Source organism: Salmo trutta, chromosome 27, assembly GCF_901001165.1.
Source record: "Salmo trutta chromosome 27, fSalTru1.1, whole genome shotgun sequence".
NCBI lineage: Eukaryota > Metazoa > Chordata > Actinopteri > Salmoniformes > Salmonidae > Salmo > Salmo trutta.
Window position 1 is genome coordinate 15,849,451 of NC_042983.1, and position 23,750 is coordinate 15,873,200.

Consider the following 23,750-nt stretch of genomic DNA (forward strand, 5'->3'; position numbering starts at 1 on the left):
ACTGTGACCTTAATTGCCTACTGTCTGTAAGCTGTTAGTGTCTTAACAACCATTCCACAGGTGCATGTTCATTAATTGCTTATGGTTCATTGAACAAGCATGGGAAACAGTGTTTAAACCCTTTACAATGAAGATCTGTGAAGTTATTTGGATTTTTACGAATTATCTTTGAAAGACAGGGTCCTGAAAAAGGGACGTTTCTTTTTTGCTGAGTTTATAAAGAGGGGTTCCTGTAGGTGCAGGAATGCCCACATGCAGGAACGCCCCGAATTACGGGATGCAGTTGCACCCTTCTCACCTTGGAAAGCTCTCACTGACTGTTACCAGGCAGACAAAGTTCCAACATGGCAGCAACGGGGGACGCAGAGGAGACTCAGTTGCAAGAGATGGAGGAAGAGGCAAGGATGGAAAATGAAATGGATTCAGATGAAGAGGAGGGTTTGGGAATTGAAAATTCCGACGATGAAATAGACGATTCATCAGAAGACGAAAAAGAGAATGAAGCCGAAATTCAGCGTTTGGAGGAGCAGGTACGTTAGCAATTTTAGCTAGCTAAGCTAACTTACTCTCGCTTTGTTTGAGAAATTAATGGAAACCTAGCTAGCCATTTAACGTTTGTCAACAACTAACAACGGTGTCGGTTACATTGAGATTTGAAAGCAATCCACATCACAAACAGCAAGTTGGCTTGTTTGCAGACTTGCACCGATTACATTGAAAAGAACGAAAGCTAGCTAGCGAGCTAATGGTAGTTCGCTTGCTACTATTAGCCAGCTAGCTTCGTTAGAGTAACGTTGACTATGTAACGTTACTATACTAGCTAATGTTGACTCATTATATAACTTGCTAGAATGTTACCTAGCCACAACAATATAATACTTACGAATTTAGTAAATATCAAATACGGCAGTTAGCTAGCTAGTTACATTGGCGTTAGCTAGATAGCCAGCAAATCCATGCTTTCTGCGAAGTTGATTTCCCCAACGACAACGTGCTTGCAGCAGCTGTAAACACGCGCCCTTTTTTGCGAACTGCAGCTAGTTAGAGTCAGCAACAAAATTGAACAGTATTTGGTTCATTGCACAAACAATACTTACTACACAATTAAGTGGTGGAGTCCTGTTTAGTTAGGTAGGTTGAAAGTTTGTTTGCTTACCAAAGACACTTTGTAAATGCACCCCAATGGTTGTTGGTTTGACTCTTGTACTCTGTAACTTTCAGCTGTCCATCAATGCTTTTGATTACAACTGTCATGTGGACCTCATAAAACTCCTGAGGCAGGAGGGGGAGCTGCCTCGGCTGCGTAAGGCAAGGCAGAAGATGAGTGAGCTCTTCCCACTCACTGAAGGTTGGTTGGTGTCTGATGGCCTCAGGAGATGCAGTGTTGCAGACAGCTTTGTGCATTACTACTTCTTTGATTGAGCTGAAGTGCTTCATGCAGTAGACTGGATTACATCTAACGTGCTGACCACACCACCGGCTTCACATGAGCTAGTGTTGCAAAGTAAATGTACACATATATTATTCAATCATTGCACCCACACTGCTCACAAGCGTCTGCGTAGCCAGGCGCTAAAATATAACTTGCTTCTATTTGTGACGCTTGACACACTGCAAGGCCTGCCCATCCGATTTCCTCATTGGTTTTTAGAAGCATATACTGTTGATTGAAAGATGAGCTGAGGTCCACACTCCAGTCCAGTTGGTGGTGGTAATGCACCTTAAAGTTGGTTGCCAACCGCCATATAAAGTCAGAAGAAGAAACCTGAAAGAAGTTTCTAGTAATCTCTCTAACTCGATTTACACTTTTGTCTGTGGGTTAATTGTCGGAGTAGAGGAACTTGTGCATTTCAGGTAAAATAACAGCTCAATATTTATATCCCATAACAAATCAGCTAACAACAGCAAGCTAGCTAAATTGCCATAAATGTATTTTTTTTCAACCTGGTCCCCAAATTAATATAGTTGGTTCATAGTTATTTTTGATATTTCTGATCACGTCTGGAGTGGGTGGACAAAAATCATCATGCGCACAATGGCTTATGCCAGGTCTAGTCAGAATTAGGTCTGCTGCTCCTTTTGTTGTGATTTGATTGGCCTTTTATGGATGATGATTTAATAATTTGGAACAAGGTTTACTGTTTCAACACATTCCTGTGGAAAGTTGTGATGGTTTCATTGTTTTGAACATACTGAATGTTGTTGTGAACTGTATGCAAAGCTGACTTGTCCTCTCCTGCAGAGATTTGGCTGGACTGGCTCAAGGATGAGATCCACCTAACAGAAGAGGAGGCGATCCGGGAGAAAGTCTATGAGCTCTTTGAGATGGCTGTGAAAGATTATATCTGTGAGTTCTGCCCCCACTCATTGGCTTGTGTTTTACGATTCTATATGATGTTATTTTAAACTAAACATTGCAATTCTTGTGTGACCTTCAGGCCCTGAAATCTGGCTGGAATATGCCCAATACTCTATCGGGGGCATGGGACTGCCTGGTGGGATGGAGAAGGTGAGGTCCATCTTCGAGAGAGCCCTGACAGCCGTGGGGCTGCACATGACCAAGGGGGCGACTGTGTGGGAGGCCTACAGGGAGTTTGAGAATGCCATACTGGCAACTGTTCAGGTGAGCTCCCATGAGAATAATGATCTCAAGTAGCTGCAACATGCTACTCATTTCTCTATACCTCCCCATGTCTTTATTTCTCAGGGTGTTTTGTAGGGCTTGGAATTGCTGTACGTTATTATCACGATACTTAGGTGCTCATATGTATTGCGGTTCTCACGATTCTATATGTATTGCGATTCGATGCTATGATTTGATGTTCCAAACATATTGCTGACCATATGTCTGCTGCAGAAGGACAAGAGAGCCATGAGAAAACAAGTTTTGATCAGCCATGGAAATAAAAGTGCCGAAAACAAATTGCCTCCCTATTTCAAAAGAAGATGGAGAACACGATATGAAGGAGAAATACTTGTGTTTTGGTGCACATACAGCAAACTAGCGCAATAATTATTGCGATATTGTCAATACGATATGATGATTATTTGCCTAAAATTATATGCTGATATGTAACTATCGATTTCCCAATCACTAGTGTTTTGTATAAGAACATCTGCTAAACGAATGATGGTACGTTTTCCTTATTTCTGAGTCTTAGGCAGAAACTAAAAATGCATGATTTGAACTCAATCTGATATTACACAAACCAGTCTCTGCTGGATTTTGAATCCGTTTTCTCTCCCTGCTTTCTCCTCAGCCGCCCCCTGGCAGCGTTCCCACCCGTGAGCAGCAGGAGCTTCTGAACGCTCAACTCGAGCGCATCCACACTCTGTTCCGCCGCCAGCTGTCCATCCCCTTAATGGGTAAGGCTCTTCCTGCTCGTCTCTGGGGGGGGGGTTCGGTTGGATGGAATAGCATGTCCTTAAGAGTCCATCATGGCAGACTTGGGAGGTACCCATTGCAAAGACCTTTTCAGGACAGAGATGTGGAGAGCCAGTGCAATGTCAGGAGAGTTGTGGTGTGTTGCTTTCTCTTACTATGTGGCTTTTCAAAGACTAAACAGAGGTTTCCAGAGAAAGCACTCATCCTCACCAGGCCCAGTAATGTGGTCCCTGACCAACCTTTCATCCAAGCGCAGGACTGGCCAAGAGATAAATGGTCTGGCGTTGTCTGCTGCCTTTTTTCTGATACGGCTGAACGGCCACCGGAGATATTTCTGGAACGGCTAAACCCATCTCTCTCCTCTATGACCTGTGCCAACGCTCAGTGTATAATCCCTCCTTATCTATGGCCTGTCAGTCAGTGTTTTGTACCCCCACAAGATGATGGCACAAAGAAAACCGGTCAAGCATTTACATGGCTGTGTGTTATTGGTCAAATGAGGAAGAACTCTGAACATTTCAAAAGCCAGTATCCCAATAAATGAGATTTGGAACTTTTGGTATGTCTCCATTCAAGTCATTGTAATAAACGCACAGGATGCTTTTTATATAATCACCTTCATTCTTAGCCACACTTAGAATGTGGCTGGCTGTTGTATACATATTCAGGGGTTGAGTGTGAAAGGTTTCTCCTAATGATAACTGTGCTCTTTTGCAGACATGGATGGAACATATGCAGAGTATGAGGAGTGGTCTGACCAGGGGGTGTCTGATACAGTCTCCCAGAAGTACAAGGGGGCCCTGAAACAGATGGAGAAGAGCAAGCCTTATGAGGAGACTCTGGTACTTACCTGGATGTATTCTAGTCCGGACATTTGTACCATACTGTTTGTTTTGGAAGGATTTTAAGCATTCAATTCGATTACACTGCCTAGAAAGTAGCAGTAGATTAGTAGTAAAGTTATGTATCATTTTAGTATTATGTGCTTAAGCAAAGGTCTTGCTTTTTTCTATGTGTGAAATCTCTGTGGACTCTGTGTGAGTCTGTATTCTAGACATGGTTGCCTGCTCAATGCCTTTAACATGCCAACATTTGTGTTTCAGATGATAGCCGAGCCGCCCAAGCTGGCAGAGTATCAGACCTACATTGACTATGAGCAAAAGGAGGGTGACCCAGCACGGATCCAAATCATCTTTGAGCGGGCATTGTCAGAAAACTGCCTGGTACCAGACATGTGGGCAAAGTACACCAAATACCTGGTGAGTGCCCCCCCCCCCCCCCCCCCTATTTTAATTACTCACAGCCAGCCGTCTCCCTCTCCAGCAGCTCCTGAAATGTATTCATGGGCCTTTGAATATCTTTAATGGGATGGTAATTAGATGCTGTGATAGCAAACACAGGCATAGAGTAATTCATCAGAGCCTTGGCGTTTCAATTGTTTGAAGAAAAAAACTACTTTTAATCATATGGTTCCTAACCTGTAGTCCATTAGGCTCTCTTTAAGAAGCCCACTTTTGGCACTTGCTGTGTCTCACATAGGAACCCAGGCTCAGCAACTAATAGAATTTAAGGAAATGAAGAAAGCCATCAAGGTAGCTAGCTATATGCTGTGGAAGTGCTGTGATTAAATCTAGTCGTCTCCTGCATATACTCAGGGAATTGATTACATTGGAAGTGTGATTTAACAGAATTATATGCTTCCACACATTAATCAAATCATTAACACTGCCTAATGGAGTTTAGCAGTATATTATTCCTTGTGCAGTGTTGTGAAAACACCAACACCAGCAACACATCTACAGAGGTGTGGAATATCAGTAGCTGCCGTAGTGAAACCTTTCTGCTATCCCATGGTTGCACCTACCTAACAAAAACATGTCCTTAATATCACCCAGGTAGAAATTATAGAACATTTGCTGTCTTTGAGTTCCTTGTCAATAGTGTTGCACGGTGTACGGAAACTTGGGTACTTTTCTGATACTATAACATGAAAAAAAAACATTTTGGTACTATAATTTGTTACTTTCGATTCTTCTATCAAATGTGTCTCACTTCATATTCTTACTGAGAGGATCAAGTCTGTAGTCATTTGCCAACCGGGCCAGTAACTTCTAAGTGCATTTGGTGTTCCAGTTTGACTTTTACATGCCTTGTAGAAAACTGCTGGTGCACCGCATTGAGATTACACGTGGAAAACTCATGCTATATTTCAGCAATATGATTGGCCGTTCATTCAAGCACCTCCACACTTGATGCAAGTTGCATTTTATTGAGCAGTACATGGGTGAGTCGATAAATCAATCATTCAATAACCCCCCCACCCAAAAAGAACTTGTCCTTCGTAAAGTAAGACTCGCCCTTTACTTTTGTCCCCCTACTAGCACTGACTTTGCTGATGACTACTTTATTTATGAACATTTTACTTACTATGACTGAGATGTGGTTGTCCCACTTAGCTATCTTAAGATCAGACCACTAACTGTAAGTCACTCTGGATAAGAGCATCAGACTAAATGTAAAATATGATTCACATGCGGGCTGTCCAGACTAGCAAAAAAACGAATCAATCCACTTGCTGAGCTTATTTATTTTGAGGGAAAGTGATTTACAAATGTTCACTTTCAATTGTGAACATAGTTGAAAATTAGCAATAGGCTACTGTTGATAGTATACAGAAAGACAGTTCTACAATTCAGCTGGCATTCGTCTTGGCTACTGCAGCTAAGAATTAAGAATTTTGTCCACAAATGTATCAACATTTCTATTATAGGTAAATAGTTTAGGATCAGTGAATGCCATAATGTAGTTATTTTGTTAGATACTTCTCCCTATTAGCTGAAATCTTATTTTTTCAAAGCCATGTTAGCTGCCTGCTACACATCTTCACAAATCATTGGGATTTGTTGTGCAGTACAGACATTGACTCCCTCCGAGACACGTGTTGCTAGGCAACCCCCCACTGCTTTCTGGGGCAGGCCTTTCCCTCATGGCTAATGCCAGTGTGTGAAACTTGCTAACAATTGTTTGTGCTATGAATATAAAACTAAATAAATACTGCACTCACAATTTCTTTGCTAGAGTCATGATAGTGTTAGACAAAGCAAGGACAATGAACTTCAAAACGTGATGTAACATTAGTTTTATTGGAATTTGCAGCTGTTGGTAAGTAATGAATCTGACTATTGGGTTATATAGTTGGTAAGTAGTGAGTGTGATTATTGGGTTATATATATACAGTACCAGTCAAAAGTTTAGACACCACCTCATTCCAGGGTTTTTCTTTATTTTTACTATTTTCTACATTGTAGAATAATAGTGAAGACATCAAAACGATGAAATAACACATATGAAATCATGTAGTAACCAAAAAAGTGTTAAACAAATCAAAATATAGTTTATATTTGAGATTCTTCAAAGTAGCCACCCTTGCCTTGATGACAGCTTTGCACACTCTTGGCATTCTCTCAACCAGCTTTATGAGGTAGTCACCTGGAATGCATTTCAATTAACAGGTGTGCCTTTTTAAAAGTTAACTTGTGGAATTTCTTTCCTTAATGCATTTGAGCAAATCCGTTGTGTTGTGACAAGCTAGTGATGGTATACAGAAGATAGTCCATATTATGGCAAGAACAGCTCAAATAAGCAAAGAGAAATGACAGTCCATCATTACTTTAAGACATGAAGGTCAGTCAAACCAGAAAATTTGAAGAACTTTGAAAGTTTCTTCAAGTGCAGTCGCAAAAACCATCAAGCGCTATGATGAAACTGGCTCTCATGAGGACCACCATGGGAAAGGAAGACCCAGAGTTACCTCTACTGCAGAGGATAAGTTAATTAGAGTTACCTGCACCGCAGATTAAAGCCCAAATAAAGGCTTCACAGAGTTCAAATAACATCAACTGTTCAGAGGAAACTGTGTGAATCAGGCCTTAATGGTCAAATTGCTGCAAAGAAACCACTACTAAAGGACACCAATAAAAATAAGATACTTGCTTGGGCCAAGAAACACAAGCAATGGACATTAGACCGGTGGAAATCTGTCCTTTGGTGTAATGAGTCCAAATTTGAGATATTTGGTTCCAATCGCCGTGTCTTTGTGAGCCGCAGAGTAGGTGAACAGATTATCTCCGCATGTGTGGTTCCCACCGAGAAGCCTAGAGGAGTAGATGTGATGGTGTGGGGGTGCTTTGTTGCTGACACTGTCAGTGATTTATTTAGAATTCAAGGCACTCTTAACCAGCATGGCTACCACAGCATTCTGCAGCGATACACCATCCCATCTGGTTTGGGCTTAGTGGGACTTTTATTGTTTTTCAACAGGACAATGACCCAACACACCTCCAGGCAGTGTTATGGCTATTTGACCAAGAAGGATAGTGATGGAGTGCTGCATCAGATGACCTGGCCTCCACAATCACTCGACCTCAACCCAATTGAGATGGTTTGGGATGAGTTAGACCACAGAGTGAAGGAAAAGCAGCCAACAAGTGCTCAGCATATGTGGGAACTCCTTCAAGACTGTTGGAAACGCATTCCAGGTGAAGCTGGTTGAGAGAATGCCAAGAGTGCAAAGCTGTCATCAAGTCAAAGGGTGGCACTTTGAAGAATCTAAAATATATTTTGATTTGTAATACCTTTTTTTGGATACTATTCTACAATGTAGAAAATAGTAAATAAAGAAAAACCCTTGAATGAGTAGGTGCCAACTTTTGACACTATACTGTATCGAATTGCTGTTGCCTCAGGACCGCCAACTGAAGATCAAAGACCTGGTCCTGTCCTCTCACGACCGTGCGGTCAGGAACTGCCCCTGGACCATGGGCCTGTGGAAGAACTACCTGCTGGCCCTGGAGAGGCATGGGGCCGACCACCACACTATCTCAGGTAACCAGTGGACCACAGGAGGGTTATGGTAGCAGCACTGATATCTGTCATGCATGGAGTGGATGTAAACAAATATTTCAAGACATTCGTTTAATGTATGTTTCAAGGAAAATAGGTGAACTTGGTTACAGGAGTTTTGCCCATGAGACTGGAATTATGAAGATCCTCTCTTTTTCCCTCCACAGATGTTTTTGAAAAGGCCCTGAATGCTGGTTTCATACAAGCCACAGATTACGTGAATATCTGGGAAGCGTACCTCGATTACCTGAGGCGGCGCGTCGATTTCAGCAAAGGTGAAAGCACCTTAACATTGGGTAATGCAAAGTAACATAAGTAATACCATCTTATTAGTGGAGTCAAGTGTATACATGAAAGAAGTCCTCTATTGATAATGGCATTATGTGTTTCCAGAGTCGAGCAGAGAGCTGGAGGAGCTGCGGGCAGCCTTCACCCGGTCTCTGGACTATATGAAACAGGATGTGGAAGAGAGTAAGTGGACCTGCAGCCTGTGTACTGTTCATCTGTCTTTGTGCGTTTGTGTTGGAGACTCACCACCATGTCTTGCTCCTTTTAAGGGTTTAGTGAAAGTGGAGACCCCTCTTGTACTATCATGCAGGTCTGGGCAAAGATAGAGGTAAGGGTAAAGATTATGACACACTCGTCATGTGTTCACTTGCTTCTATCAGTTCAAAAACACAATCTATACTAATTAAAATGTGATTTTTATACCACCTCTTTCCTCTTTGACCAGGCCTTGCATTGTAAGAACATGCAGAAGGCCAGAGAACTGTGGGACAGCATCATGACAAAAGGGAACGCCAAATTCGCCAACATGTGGTTGGAGTACTATAACCTGGAGAGGTCAGTGAGGTCACTCTTTAGTTGTCACCTATAAACTGTTGATTTAAAGGTTAGAGATATTGATTTATCAGTGACAAATCTGATGCTGATTTTGTGTGATCTTTTCTGATTCTTTGCAGGTCGTACGGAGACGCTCTCCACTGCAGGAAAGCCCTCCACAGGGCAGTCCAGTGTACCTCCGACTACCCAGAGCATGTGTGCGAGGTCCTGCTCACCTTTGAGAGGGTTGAGGGTAAGTCAACGTGATGGAAATGTCATGAATGAGGGGATTCGATTAAGCTGGTCTGGGTTGCACTGGGCTATGGCCCGTCACGTGACCGCAAAGCCGGCGAGGGAGGTGCGAATTTGCCGTACTTTGTGCCTCTTGGTCATATTGTAAAACAAGGCAGCATGATTCATTGTTCAGAAACATCTATTTTCCATTAAAATATATTTTAGTATTTTCAAACTAGTTTTCATTGGGAAGGTAGAAAGCGTTTTTTTTATCAAAACAATCACTTTAGCATGTGAAAACACAGAATCCTACTCATTACTCCACGTACTTAACTTGTCACTTTTGTTTTGCGCCGACTTTGCCGTCGGCCATAGCGTGGCACCCTGGTCAGGCCCGGGAGGCAGCCTGGTTCCAAAATGAATGCAATCACTTTTCACCGGTGCAAACTCTCACCAACTGTGCTCCCGGGTCAGCTTAATCAAATCCCCTCAATAAGTGGACAGGTATCTGGAGTGTCAGTTAATGGGATGGATTGGCTTATTTGTTGAAAACACAACACTGTATTGGTAAACCTTAGTGTGAGAGTAAGGTGACTGTTTCATTGCAGTTTGTTCTGTGTCACCTCCAGGTTCTCTGGAGGACTGGGATGCAGCGGTGCAGAAGACTGAGACACGGCTGAACAGAGTCAATGAGCAGAGGTCCAAGGTAGGACGACACAGCAACACTCAAAACAACACTGCTGCTAGTTATGCCTGTGGACATAGTGCCTTCAGAATGTATTCATACCCCTTGACTTATTCCACATTTTGTTGGGGTACAGGCTGAATTCGAAATTGATTTCTTTTTTTTCACCCATCTACACACAATACCCCCATAATGACAAAGTAAAAACATGTTTTGTTTTTTGGGGGGAAATTTATTGAAAATGAAATACAGAAATATCTAATTTACATAAGTATTCACACCCCTGGGTCAATACTTTGTAGAAGCACCTTTGGGAGCAATTACAGATGTAAGTCTGTAAGAGCTTTCCACACCTTGATTGTGAAACATTTGCCCATTTATTCTTTAAGCCCTGTCAAATTGGTTGTTGAGCATTGCTAGAAAACTCCCCAGTCCTTAACGAATACAAGCATACCCATAACATGATGCAGCCACCACTATGCTTGAAAATATGGAGAGTAATGTGTTGTATTGGATTTGCCTCAAACATAACACTTTGTATTCAGGACAAAAAGTTAATTGCTTTGCCACATTTTGTTGTGCCTTGTTGCAAACAGGATGCATGTTTTGGAATATTTTTTTATTGTGTACAGGCTTCCTTTTCACTCAATTAATTTAGTATTGTGGAGTAACTACAATGTTGTTGATCCATCTTCAGTTTTCTCCTATCACAACCATTAAACTCAAACTGTTTTAAAGTAACCATTGGCCTCGGTGAAATCCCTGAGCAGTTTCCTTCCTCTCTGGCAACTGAGTTAGGAAGGACACCTGTATCTTCGTAGTGACTGGGTGTATTGATACACCATCCAAAGTCTAAATAATAACATCACCATGCTCAAAGGGATATTCAATGTTTGCGTTTTTTTTATATTTACCCATCTACCAATAGGTGCCCTTCTTTGCGAGACATTGGAAAACCTCCCTGGTCTTTGTGGTTGAATCAGTGTTTAAAATTCACTGCTTGACTGAGGGACCTTACAGATACTTAATGATATGTGTGAGGTACAGAGATCAGGTAGTCATTCAGAAATCATGTTAAACACTTATTGCACACAGTGATTGCATGCAACTTATTATGTGACTTGTTAATCAGTTCAGGATTAAAAATATGTTTTAGGTTTGCCATAAGAGGTTGCAAACTTGACTCTTTTCCATTTTTCTTATTTGTAAACATTTTGAAAAGCTAAATTCCACTTAATGGGGCATTGTGTGTAGACCAGTGACACAAAACATCTCAATTTTAAATTCGGGCTGTAACACGGGTGGGCAACTCCAGTCCTCGGGGGCCTGACTGCTGTCACACTTTTTCTCCATCCCTAGCAGACACAGCTAATTAATCAAAATGCATTCTAAACTGAAGATCATGATTAGTTGAATATTGGATTCAGGTGTGTTAGCTGGGGCAAAACTGTGACACCAATCAGGTTCCTGAGGACTGGAACTGTCAGGTTCATAACGCCATCCCTGTCCCTCTCAGGTGACAGCGAAAGAGGCCCATGTGGCTCGACAGGAGGAGGAGAAGACTGAACAGCGGCGGAGGGCCAAGGCAGACAAGAAGAACCAGAAGAAGGGCCAGAAAGGCAGCAGGCCTGGGGACAAGAGGAAGGCAGAGGACAAGGATTACGAGGATGAGTGGGGAGAGGAATCGGGTAAGGAGAAGCATGAAGATCATACCTTTATTTAACAGGAATATTATTGCTTGGTCTCCACTTATGCTAATAAAGTGGCATGTATAGAAGTCATCCTGTGTGTTTGCGCAATCTTTGTGTCACCTCTGCGACAGAGCAACCTCCAAAGAGGCACAGAGGGGAGAGCGACCAAGCCTTCAGGGGGGGAGGCGGTGGTGCTGAGGAGTTCATGGGGACAGAGAGTGGGCTGTTTGGGAGGAGAGCCCCCCCTGGCCGCAGACAGGAACCCCCTGGTGGTAAGAGGGGCCAGCAGGTGGCACCAGCCACCGTATGGAAGACCCAGGAAGATGACCCTGAGCTACGCAAGGATGACTGTAGTGTGTTTATCAGTAACCTGGCCTTCACCATGGACGATCCAGAGAAGAGGCTAAAGAAGTTGTTTGAGCCCTGTGGTCCTGTCCAGTCGGTGCGCCCCGTCTATGCTGCCAAGGGCTTCAGAGGGTACTGCTACGTACAGTTTGAGGGCAAGGCGTCTGTGCTCGAGGCCCTGAAGATGGACCGGCGAGAGGTGGAAGGCAGGCCCATGTTCGTATCACCCTGTGTGGATAAAAACAAGAACCCTGATTTTAAGGTAAGAGACCCACATGTTAGTTTGCATTTAGAGGTGGATAAATGGAATGGTGGTTCACCATGTGGCTAGTAAGTAACTTAATTTCTCTTCCGCTAGGTGTTTAAGTACAACACAAACCTAGAGAAACACAAGATCTTCATCTCGGGCCTGCCCTTTTCCTGCACCAAGGAGCAACTAGAGGAGCTGTGCAAGGATAATGGCACCGTTAAAGACATCCGCTTGGTCACCAACCGCTCAGGCAAACCCAAGGTGAGGCATAACGCTGGGAGGTAGGGTTATTCCTTTCTCTATCCAGATGTTAAGAATAGTTATTTGCTCGAGTCTTATATTGTAATGTGAATAAAACATCCAAACTATTTTATTTAACTAGGCAAGTCGGTTAAGAACAAATTCTTATTTACAATGACGGCCTACCCCGGCCAAACCCTAACCTGGATGACGCGGGGCCAATTGTTCACTGCCCTATGGGACTCCAATCACGGCCAGTTGTGATACAGCCTGAAATCGAACCAGGGTCTGTAGTGACGCCTCTAGCACTGAGATGCAGTGCCTTACGACCGCTGCGCCACTCTGGAGCCCCAACTAGGAGTGTGAACATTTTAAACGTTAAAAGGTTTAAATGAAATTGGGATCCTTAACATTAAGAAAAAGCACTAACTGTTTTTTTGTAGATGCAGAAAGTGAACAGTATAGTAGGTCAATTTCCACAGTGTTGAAGCGCAAGGCTCAACTTTTCAGTTGTTTTGGTGTATTAGCTACCACCCGGTGAACAGCATGAAGTGAACCTGTGCACACGCACAGATACTGTGTGACTGAAGTGTTGCATCTCACTCATCGCAATATTCTAACCTGTTCATTGATGATAGGCCCTGCTTTACTGAAGTTGGGAGTCGATGTGCAAGGAGTTGATTCTCCACTACTACGTCATGAAGTTGGAAAAATAGCAGAGAAAGGCAAGCGACAGCAGCCTCCTGTATCGCAATACTTTGCGAAATTAAATGAAAAGAAAATGTAATGTAAACTTTGCGAGGTGAAATTGAGGTGCAATGCTTAACCTTCTGAAAGGGATGCACCGTGAGACCCAAACCATTGCTGGCGGCAGCACAGCTGCAATGTAAATTCACGTGGTTTTAATGGAAAACTGATTTCAACAAATTCAGTTTAAATGTTCTATTTGTCAAATCTCTAATCCAAACAGATTGTTTGAATCACAGATGTAAAAGCTTCGACACATTGGTCATTAGATTTTGCTGGTCTAATGTGCTACTGTGTGGTGTCTGCAGGGTCTGGCGTACGTGGAGTTTGGGGATGAGGCTCAGGCCTCCCAGGCCGTGCTGAAGTTGGATGGCACAGTACTACAGGAACACACACTCTCTGTTGCCATTAGCAACCCGCCTCGCAGAAACACTGCCGACAAGCCTGGCTTCAGCAGACCCGTGGGAGCCATGATGCCCCGGTCTATGGTCTATGGATCGTAAGTTGCCCAACGATCGAGCAATAATGTATTCTTCACACACACGGGCACCCAAAACAATTTAATAGACAAAGATATTTTCCTTAACATGGTACTGATTCCTATCAGTCCATTTAGCCAACTCGTAAGACATAAGCTGCCTTTTGAATCTGCTATTCTCACCCTCTAAAGAGATGTATAATATAGATGTGAAACAATAATTTGAGAGGTCTGATTCCTTTTGGATTTGTTTTTCAGGAGGGGAAAAGGGCGCACCCAGCTCTCACTACTCCCTCGTTCACTACATCGGCAGACTGGATCAGAAAGTAAAGCAGAGAATGGGACTGCACCTAAACCCACAGGGGGCGAATCTGGAGATGCTGGGAATGAAGCACAAGCCAAGCCCTTGTCTAATTCAGACTTTGCCAAAATGCTTTTCAAAAAGTGAAAACCATGGGCTGAAAATAATAAACTGCCTTTGTATTGAAAGCCATCTTGTGTCCTTGAGAAGAGATGGCAGATATTGTGCTGTACATTTTTGACTCCCCTTTATTCCACACCAATGGCCCCCATGTTTCTTGTCACGTTCTGTAAGAAAGCCTTAATCTCCCTGGCTCAACTGGCCCCAGACCCCATATTACCACATCCTTTTGAACAAGTGTGAGTGACTATTTTAATTGGGAAAGGTGTTTTATAAAAGACGTATCATATGTGTATGTAAATAATACTTATCGTGTGTTCTGTTAAGGGATTAAAAAATAAATAAACCCAGCTTGTGACTCATGTTTTAAAAGGTATATGTAAGAGCTTGACATTGAGATGTATGTGTAAATATGTATTACAACAATGAAAGATTTTGTGTTAAGGAAACTTAAGGTGTCAACATACCACTCATCTTTTGTTTTCCCTACATGCAACAATATTTGTTTCCATGCAGTGAATGACTGCATTGCTTTACAGAATATGACCTAAAACTGCAGTTGTACAAATAAGTAATTTGCATATGCACTGGCCAGAAGTCATTCCTCACCTGTTCTGTGCTCACATTTAAAAAATGTAATCCTTTATTATTCCCTTACTGAGACTTCTTTATTGATGGCAATGTAATTTAAGGTTGTCTTTTGCTGCTTGTCATTAAAACGCCCCATTTTTTTGGCCTATCATGTTTAGGCTGTCTTACCTGAAAGGTTAGAAGGGAATACTTTTTTTGTGTATTCTCATTTATTCCAGAGATTGTTTCCAATTTGCTCATTCCTGTCTAAGGTATTGAGTAAGCTATGAGAGGGGTAGGGAATGAACTGACACTTTGGGGAAGCACTAAAGGGCCTTGGCTTTTGTCATCTGATTCTAACCAGTCCTGTCCACAAGTGAATCGACCATTGTTGAGAGAAAGAAAATCTATGCAGCTGTTTTGATTGCAAGAGCCCTCCATGTCCACATATTGTAGGCAGATTTGATAAGTTCAATAAATTACATCATGGGAATGTAAAGGTTTGAACTAAATTTCTAAGTCCCCTTTGCCTTTCAAATGAATGTGGTCGTTAACAATTCTGTAGACCAGTAATCCTGTTTGGATGAGTGGGGAACGTCATGTGTGTTCAGAATTCACACACTCCAAGTGATTAGCCATAGTTTTGTATGTTTGAGAATTATTAGCTATATCTAGCGACGTTCTATCACCACAGTGGCCTAATCTAGTTAGAGACTACAAATGTTTGAGCTTTAGAAGTTACTTTCTGTTTGTCCAATATATGATGTATGTACATTGTGTAGTAATTTTGAAATCATTGTTATGGTGTTCACATTTTTCTATTACGAGAACACAAATGTAAACTAGAAATAGCTTTTTATTTACAAAATTGTCAACACAACCCTGTGAGGAGATTGAACTTGGTCTACTTTTGTTCAGTGATTCTTTTATTTACTGCTTGTTCCAAGTTTTACACTTGTCATTTGAGTGTTGTAAAAATGTCATGTGGTTTTGTTGCCGTTTCTGACCTTAAGTTTATTAAAGCAATTCTAGTAGATGTTGAGTTTTGAAACTTAGGAAATCACATTCAACAGGTAATACATTAAAATAAATATATGAAATACATGAAAGTGCTTCAGTGAAATAGCAGAGAATATGAACCTGTTGGATGAGCTACTGTACATTGATGCAAACCATGTTCTCAAAATGACGACAGAATAACATGACTGTTGGCCTGCCTATCGCCTGACCACAGAACCTTTTACATGTTGAATCGTCACTGTTCGTCAGCACACAGCAAGTGATCTACTGTGCACTGTATTTCTTGTCCATAATGGGAACAATTCAAAGTAGAATCACAACTCAATCTTATCTCAGACATGTACACATACTGTATTACCCATTCGTAACACCTTCAGTTAATGTAACGCATTCACTCATCTCAGTCATCAAAATAACTCAGATGAATGGAATGCAAATTCAGAATTATAGGCCTAAATGTCCTTTAGAATCGACACTAAAAACAATGAGTAGCTTTGCCAAGAGTATGAAACAGGTACATTTGTGTCTGTGCGCCAACAAGTTCATGACCCTTATGTTTATTCGATGTTAGAAACATTTGACCCGTATCCCTTTACGGACAACAATCTGCAGCTGAAAACATGTTTTCTATTCACAGCACATACGTAATAATTAGTTCAAACAGCTGCACCTCATACCAGGTAGAGGAAACAAACCATGAGATATGTGAATATTAATTTCTGTAAAGATGCATTCTCCCAGTAAAAATGTTCAAGGTCATGCTATCATTGACACAGGGCTGCTATTTATCCATAAATCAACTAACATATCTTTACACTTAGAGCAAGATTAACCCCAAATTAGCAAATCTAAATAAAGAGAAATACAAAGCCAAACAGTCATGCGCCACTCACTCCCGTCCCCTCACTGTTGTGGACAGGGATGGTTTGTTTGCAGTCGGGACAGGCCTGGTGGCGGCTGGAGCCAGGCAGCCCCACAGTGTGCTCAGTGGTGGCGATCAGCAGGGTATCCAGGGTGATCTCTGTGCATTTGGTTATGAAGCGGATGAAGGGGCGGACGTCACCCTTGTTGGCTGTGTCCAGAGCAGTGTAGTACTCTGAAATTTGCTCTTTGTGGACGGTGATGGGTGGGTAGCGTGCCTACATGAGCACCAGGTTCATTAGCAGCCGTGACGTGCGCCCATTTCCGTCCACAAAGGGGTGCACATACACCAGCTTGTAATGGGTGAGCGCTGCGGATTCCACAGGGTGCAGCTGCAGGGCCTCCTCTGAGTTGAGCCACTGCACCAGCTCCTGCATGTGGCGCTCCAGGTCCTGTGGGTGGGGTGGGATGTGGTGCCCTACAAACACCTGGCTGGTACGCAGCCGCCCACCCTCTACAGGGTCTGCGTAGCCCAGCACACGCCGGTGGATCTCCAGGATGTCATTGACAATGCGGGACAGCAGCGTGGTGTTAATGTACTTCATGGCTGCGTCCACATCAATGACCTCGTTCTGCTCCTGGAGGCTCTTGCCGGGCACGGCGTAGCGAGTCTCAATGATGTGGCAGATCTCAGACAGAGTGAGTGTGTTGCCCTCTATAGCCTGTGTGGTAGTAGTAGGTTTCCTCCATGACACATCTAAGGGCAGAGTTACCCTTGGGGATGGACATCATCCTGCTTACTTTACTGTCAATAACCCCAAAGTGGCGTTGGTCGATCTCCTCCACCAGGGGGAGTGTGCGGTCACGGCTAACCAGGGCCCTCTCGTTGCATGGTGGGATGGCCAGGGCCTTGGTATATAGGTGGTCTGCTTGGACAACATCCTTCTCCTCCTCCAGAATGGTCCCCAGCTCTGTCAGAGCTTCCACAAAGTCCGGGTTCATGTTGAGCGCATGCACCAGCAGCTTGTGGGCCTTTTCCCTTGCGTCTTCATCTCCACAGCCTGTTGCAGGGCTGCCTTGGCCTCCAGCTGGGTCTCTGCAATCCATACACATATTACATAACCAGGCTGTGCTGTCAAAGAAATGTATTAAAGGGATACTTTGGGATTTTGGGCATTTATCTACTTCTCCAGACAGATGAATTCATGGATACCATTTGTATGTCTGCATGCACTATGAAGTAAGTTATAGTTAGCTTTGTGATTGTGTTAAAGATAGTTAGGAATTGCACTAACGCTAGTTAGCAACTTCCTTCAAACTGCACGCAGAGACATAAAAATGGTATCCACAAATTAATCTGGCTGTGGGAAAGTAAACTCAGGACAAAAAAAAAAAAAGAAACATCCTCACTGTCAACTGCTTTATTTTCAGCAAACTTAACATGTGTAAATATTTGCATGAACATAATCATGGTAGCATCCACATTAATGCAGAAGTGTTTAGAAACAATCTTATTCATAATACAAGTCACAAAACATTATTTACAATTGGGGACAAAATAATCTGAAACAACCAAAACACCCCCACCAACGGCATCAACAGCGCCACCAGAGAGCACAGGAGCAGGCAGAGCAGCAGTCCCCATCTGCCAAGGAGACGGCCACTGCTGTAACGCCACCACACCGTTAATGCAGCCATCATCACTGATGATAGCATCCTCCATTCTCAAGTGACACATTCCCCATCTATTCCAGTTGGGCTAGTCGAGGAACAGCTGTGTAGGAGAGAGGCAGAATCAGTTCACACAAAATCAGTGGTGGAAAGAAATGCCCAGTTGTCATACTTGAGTAAAAGTAAAGATACCTTAATAGAAAATGACTCACGTAGAGGTGAAAGTCACTCAGTAAAATACTACTTGAGTAAAAGTATTCTGTTTTAAATATACTTAAGTATCAAAAGTAAATGTAATTGCAAAAACAGACTTAATTATTTGTACTTTTAAAATATACTTTCAAATTCCTGATATAAGCAAGCCAGATGGCACCATAATGTTTTTATTTTTTAATTTACGGATAGCCAGGGGCACACCAACACAATTTACAAACGAAGCATCTGTGTTTAGTGAGTCTGCCAGATCAGAGGCAGTAGGGTTGACCAGGGATGTTGCCTTGATAAGCGTGTGAATTGGACCTTTTTCCTGTCCTGCTAAGCATTCAAAATGTAACGAGTACTTTTGGGTGTCAAGGAAAATGTATTAAATTATTTTCTTTAGGAACGTAGTGAAGTAAAATTTGTCAAAAATATAGAAAATAAAGTATAGATACCCCCAAGAACTACTGAAGTAGTACTTTAAAGTATTTTTACTTAAGTACTTTACACCACTGCACAAAATGTATGATTGTTTCATTTTTGATAGCTGTGTCAGTTGTGTGCATGTCAAACGAAAAATTTAGGAGGCATACTTTAACTAACGTTAAACATAGCTAGCTGTGTTTAAATGAGTAGCTAAATAATGAATTCAACCAACTAGTAAGAGTAGCTATATATATATACATATATATATATATATATATATATATATAGAGAGAGAGAGAGAGAGAGAGAGAGAGAGAGAGAGAGAGAGAGAGAGAGAGAGAGAGAGAGAGAGAGAGAGAGAGAGAGAGAGAGAGAGAGAGAGAGAGAGAGAGAGAGAGAGAGAGACAGAGAGAGAGAGAGAGAGAGAGAGAGAGAGAGATAGAGAGAGAGAGAGAGACAGAGAGAGAGAGACAGAGAGACAGAGAGAGAGACAGAGAGACAGAGAGAGAGAGAGAGAGGGAGAGGTGGCAGTAGAGTTAAATATATATATAAATAATAATAAAAAATATATATATATATAAAAATATATATACATTTTGTATTTATTTTTTAATCACCCAATACACAAGACATAGCCGGATTGCTAGCTAACTACCGGCAGCATTTTCAATAATTAGGCTACTGCAAAAATACTAGCGTCTGAGTACTCACCACATTGCATCATTCTTGACTAGAAATCATACAACAAGCTATGTGTAATGTTAAATAAAAAGTATCAGTCTCTAAGTACCCACTATCGTTTGTAAACTAAAGATAACTTAAGTAGCTAAAGAGCTGCTTAGCTGAATTACACATCAACTTCCTGGGAAAGCAGGCTGGAATATATACTGGAAATATGATTGGGTGCTTGAAATTTGTTTGCTATGGTTGATTGGCTCAGATCTTCCAAGCGTGTGTTCAGCCAGACAAACACCGGTTCGTAGCCCTCGTTGATTGGATGTAGGCTACCGCTGCACAAATTAGGTTCTGCCTGATTAAAATGTAACCAAAGTTGAATATTATGCAATGTAATAACTGTCAGGTTATGCCATTGGATTTTGGTGATTAAATAATTCTGCATTGATTAAATAGGTCGACCTGTATATTATTGTATCATAACCTGGCCTGCAGCCTATGTTGACAGTCAGCACTGACTAACTTGGTGATCATGTAACACAGTCCTAAATTGCAAATAGGCCTATAGATATTCCCATTTAATTTTTCCACGAGAGTCAGTGCTGAGAAAAGTCCTCTACCAGTTTTAGGGGGTGGGTAATTGACAAAACTACACACTGGCCGGAGCAACGAGAGGGGTCCAACTGCAGACATCATCTCTCAGGCCCATCATCTCCCAGACTCACACATGCTGACCAAACTGGACAAGCGAGTACGCCATCGCGCGCACATTGATTTTGTTCACCCACACCAGAAGGGATCAGGACAAGCACGTTGAAAAAATAAATACAACTCTTAACCAATTATATTAATTTGGGAACAGGTCAAAAAGCATTAAACATTTATGGCAATTTAGCTAGTTAGCTTGCTGTTGCTAGCTAATTTGTCCAGGTATATAAACATTGGGTTGTTATTTTACCTGAAATGCACAAGGTCCTCTACTCCGAACAATTAATCCACAGATAAAATGGTAAACCGAATTCGTTTCTTGTCATCTCTCCTCCTTCCTTCAGGCTTCTTTTTCTTCTTTGGACTTTATATGGCGGTTGGCAACCAACTTTACAGCATTACTACAACCGACCAGAGTGTGGACCTAAATTCATCTTTCAATCACCCACGTGGGTATATGCTCCTAAAAACCAATGACAAGATGGCAGAGGACGGACTTGCAGCGCGTTGAGCGTCACAAATAGAACCAATTTCTATTTTAGCGCCTGGCCACGCAGATGCTTGCTGACGTGTGCTAGCAGTGTGGGTGCAATGATTGAATAGCATGTATGTGTACATTTATTTTGCAACGCTCACGCATGCGACATGACCGGTCTGGTCAGCCTGTCAGGCCCATCATCTCCCAGACTAAATTAAACACTCTGGTAATACTTTTATTTCCCTTTTAAGCTATATTTCAATTGCATTGACAATAAAGGGAAATCCAGAATATCAAAAGTGTCAGTTACACACAAGCATTAAGATCCCCACAACAAAGCCTACAAGCTATAATAATATGCTAACGTTTATTCAACCATTTTCATTCAACACCAAAAACTCGTACCACCAGTAGGTGGCAGTAGAGTTAAATAATTGAGGTGTCCTGGCGTTGGTGAACGGCCTGAGAGATGATGGGCCTGATAGATGATGTCTGCAGTTAGATGATTGGGAGAAACAGAAATCTTTCAAAGGGGTATTATTAACTCTTTCATGGAAGACAACTGCTGGCAAAGACATCCTTGCCCCCAGAACATTTATCTCCTGATTAATTATACAGTGCCTTGCAAAAGTATTCATCCCCCTTGGGGGTTTTCCTATTTTGTTGCATTACAACCTGTAATTTAAATGGATTTTTATTTAGATTTCATATAATGGACATACACAAAATAGTCAAAATTGGTGAAGTGAAATGAATTTTTTTTATTTTTTCAAAAAATTCAAAGAAATTCACAACGGAAAACTGGTGCGTGCATATGTATTCACCCCCTTTGCTATGAACCCCCTAAATAAGATCTGGTGCAACCAACTACCTTCAGAAGTCACATAATTAGTTAAATAAAGTCCACCTGTGTGCAATCTAAGTGTCACATGATCTGTCACATGATCTCAGTATATATACACCTGTTCTGAAAGGCCCCAGAGTCTGCAACACCACGACGCAAGGGGCACCACCAAGCAATCGGCACCATGAAGACCAAGGAGCTCGCCAAACAGATCAGGGACAAAGTTGTGGAGAAGTACAGATCAGGGTTGGGTTATAAAAAAATATGTGAAACTTTGAACATCCCACGAAGCACCATTAAATCCATTATTAAAAAATTGAAAGAATATGGCACCACAACAAACCTGCCAAGAGAGGGCCGCCCACCAAAACTCATGGACCAGGTAAGGAGGGCATTAATCAGAGAGGCAACAAAAAGACCAAAGATAACCCTGAAGGAGCTGCAAAGCTCCACAGCGGAGATTGGAGAATCTGTCCATAGGACCACTTTAAGGCGTACACTCCACAGAGCTGGGCTTTACAGAAGAGTGGCCAGAAAAAAAGCCATTACTTAAAGAAAAAAATAAGCAAACACGTTTGATGTTCGCCAAAAGGCATGTGGGAGACTCCCCAAACATATGGAAGAAGGTACTCTGGTCAGATGAGACTAGAATTGAGCTTTTTGGCCATCAAGGAAAAGGCTTTGTCTGGCGCAAACCCAACACCTTTCATCACCCTGAGAACACCATCCCTACAGTGAAGCATGGTGGTGGCAGCATCATGCTGTGGGGATGTTTTTCACCGGCAGGGACTGGGAAACTGGTCAGAATTGAAGGAATGATGGATGGTGCCAAATACAGGGAAATTCTTGAGGGAAACCTGTTTCAGTCTTCCAGAGATTTTAGACTGGGACGGAGGTTCACCTTCCAGCAGGACAATGACCCTAAGCATACTGCTAAAGCAACACTTGAGTGGTTTAAGGGGAAACATTTAAATGTCTTGAAATGGCCTAGTCAAAGTCCAGACCTCAATCCAATTGAGAATATGTGGTATGACTTAAAGATTGCTGTACACCAGCGGAACCCATCCAAGTTTTGCCTTGAAGAATGGGCAAAATTCCCAGGGGCTAGATGTGCCAAACTTACAGAGACATACCCCAAGAGACTTGCAGCTGTAATTGCTGCAAAAGGTGGCTCTACAAAGTATTGACTTTGAGGGGGTGAATAGTTATGCACGCTCAAGTTTTCAGTTTTTTTGTCTTATTTCTTGTTTGTTTCACAATAAAAAAATATTTTGCATCTTCAAAGTGGTAGGCATGTTGTGTAAATGAAATGATACAAACCCCCCAAAACTCTGTTTTAATTCCAGGTTGTAAGGCAACAAAATAGGAAAAATGCCAAGGGGGTGAATATTTTCGCAAGCCACTGTAGATCCAGCAGCTATTACACATAATAAAAAAATTAAGATTCTATCCACTGGAGCTTTGAGATCAACAGTGACAAGGCACAATTTTGTCATGAGCTGGATATTTAATTCTCTCCAACTCTCACTCAAACATATTTCACTGAACAGATATCTTGTTCCACCTGCTCATATCTCTGTATTCCTTGTATTTAATAGATCTAGTGTATGCCTATCAGCTAAGCCAATATTTTGTTAACCCACTGATAATCAGTCATTGTCGCCTTGAGTAGGTGTTTATTGCAAATTGAAATGCCATTTCTTTCCGGTTAATACAGTGGATATTTACAAAATGTTTGTATCATATACATATTAATAAACATGATATCTATAGGCTATACTGTGTGATCAGATAAACCCTCCACGTGTCGTGCTTAGCAAAAATTTGTTTGCCAGCACAAGTCTAGATAGCACTAGCTGTATTATGCCTACAACAGTACAATCAGTCCGCTAGGTGTATCTCTACAGCATGAAAATGTATCCACTCACTACTGTAAGTCGCTCTGGATAAGAGTGTCTGCTACATTACTCAAATGTAAATGTAAGCATGGGCATCCCCATGCATGCATTGCACCATCCCGTTATAGTATAGATATCTTAATAGAAAGTTTTTCAAGTAAAAGTGAGTCAGCCAGTAAAATACTACTTGAGTAAAAGTCT

General features: G+C 42.0%; 1 protein-coding gene and 1 pseudogene across 4 annotated transcripts; one reads left to right on the forward strand and one right to left on the reverse strand.

The window, feature by feature from the left end:
- The first annotated feature begins 291 nt into the window (after positions 1-291).
- Positions 292-14,939, forward strand: LOC115164430 (squamous cell carcinoma antigen recognized by T-cells 3). Of its 4 annotated transcripts, none has more exons than XM_029716884.1 (19): positions 294-530; positions 1,222-1,348; positions 2,243-2,347; positions 2,439-2,623; positions 3,261-3,366; positions 4,103-4,227; positions 4,489-4,644; positions 8,131-8,269; positions 8,455-8,583; positions 8,681-8,758; positions 8,845-8,903; positions 9,021-9,130; positions 9,250-9,362; positions 9,973-10,049; positions 11,545-11,716; positions 11,851-12,326; positions 12,423-12,575; positions 13,610-13,800; positions 14,038-14,939. In XM_029716884.1, exons 1-19 carry the CDS (start codon positions 345-347, stop codon positions 14,225-14,227), a joined length of 2,877 nt encoding a protein of 958 aa, XP_029572744.1. In that variant the 5' UTR covers positions 294-344; the 3' UTR covers positions 14,228-14,939. The 4 variants fall into 4 exon arrangements, with proteins under 4 accessions (XP_029572747.1, XP_029572744.1, XP_029572746.1 ...); XM_029716886.1 differs by having other exon boundaries at positions 345-530; positions 8,455-8,562; XM_029716887.1 differs by lacking the exons at positions 13,610-13,800; positions 14,038-14,939 and adding an exon at positions 13,193-13,331 and having other exon boundaries at positions 292-530.
- A 739-nt stretch (positions 14,940-15,678) lies between these two features.
- On the reverse strand, positions 15,679-17,799 carry LOC115164053 (protein adenylyltransferase FICD pseudogene; annotated as a pseudogene).
- Positions 17,800-23,750: the final 5,951 nt, after the last annotated feature.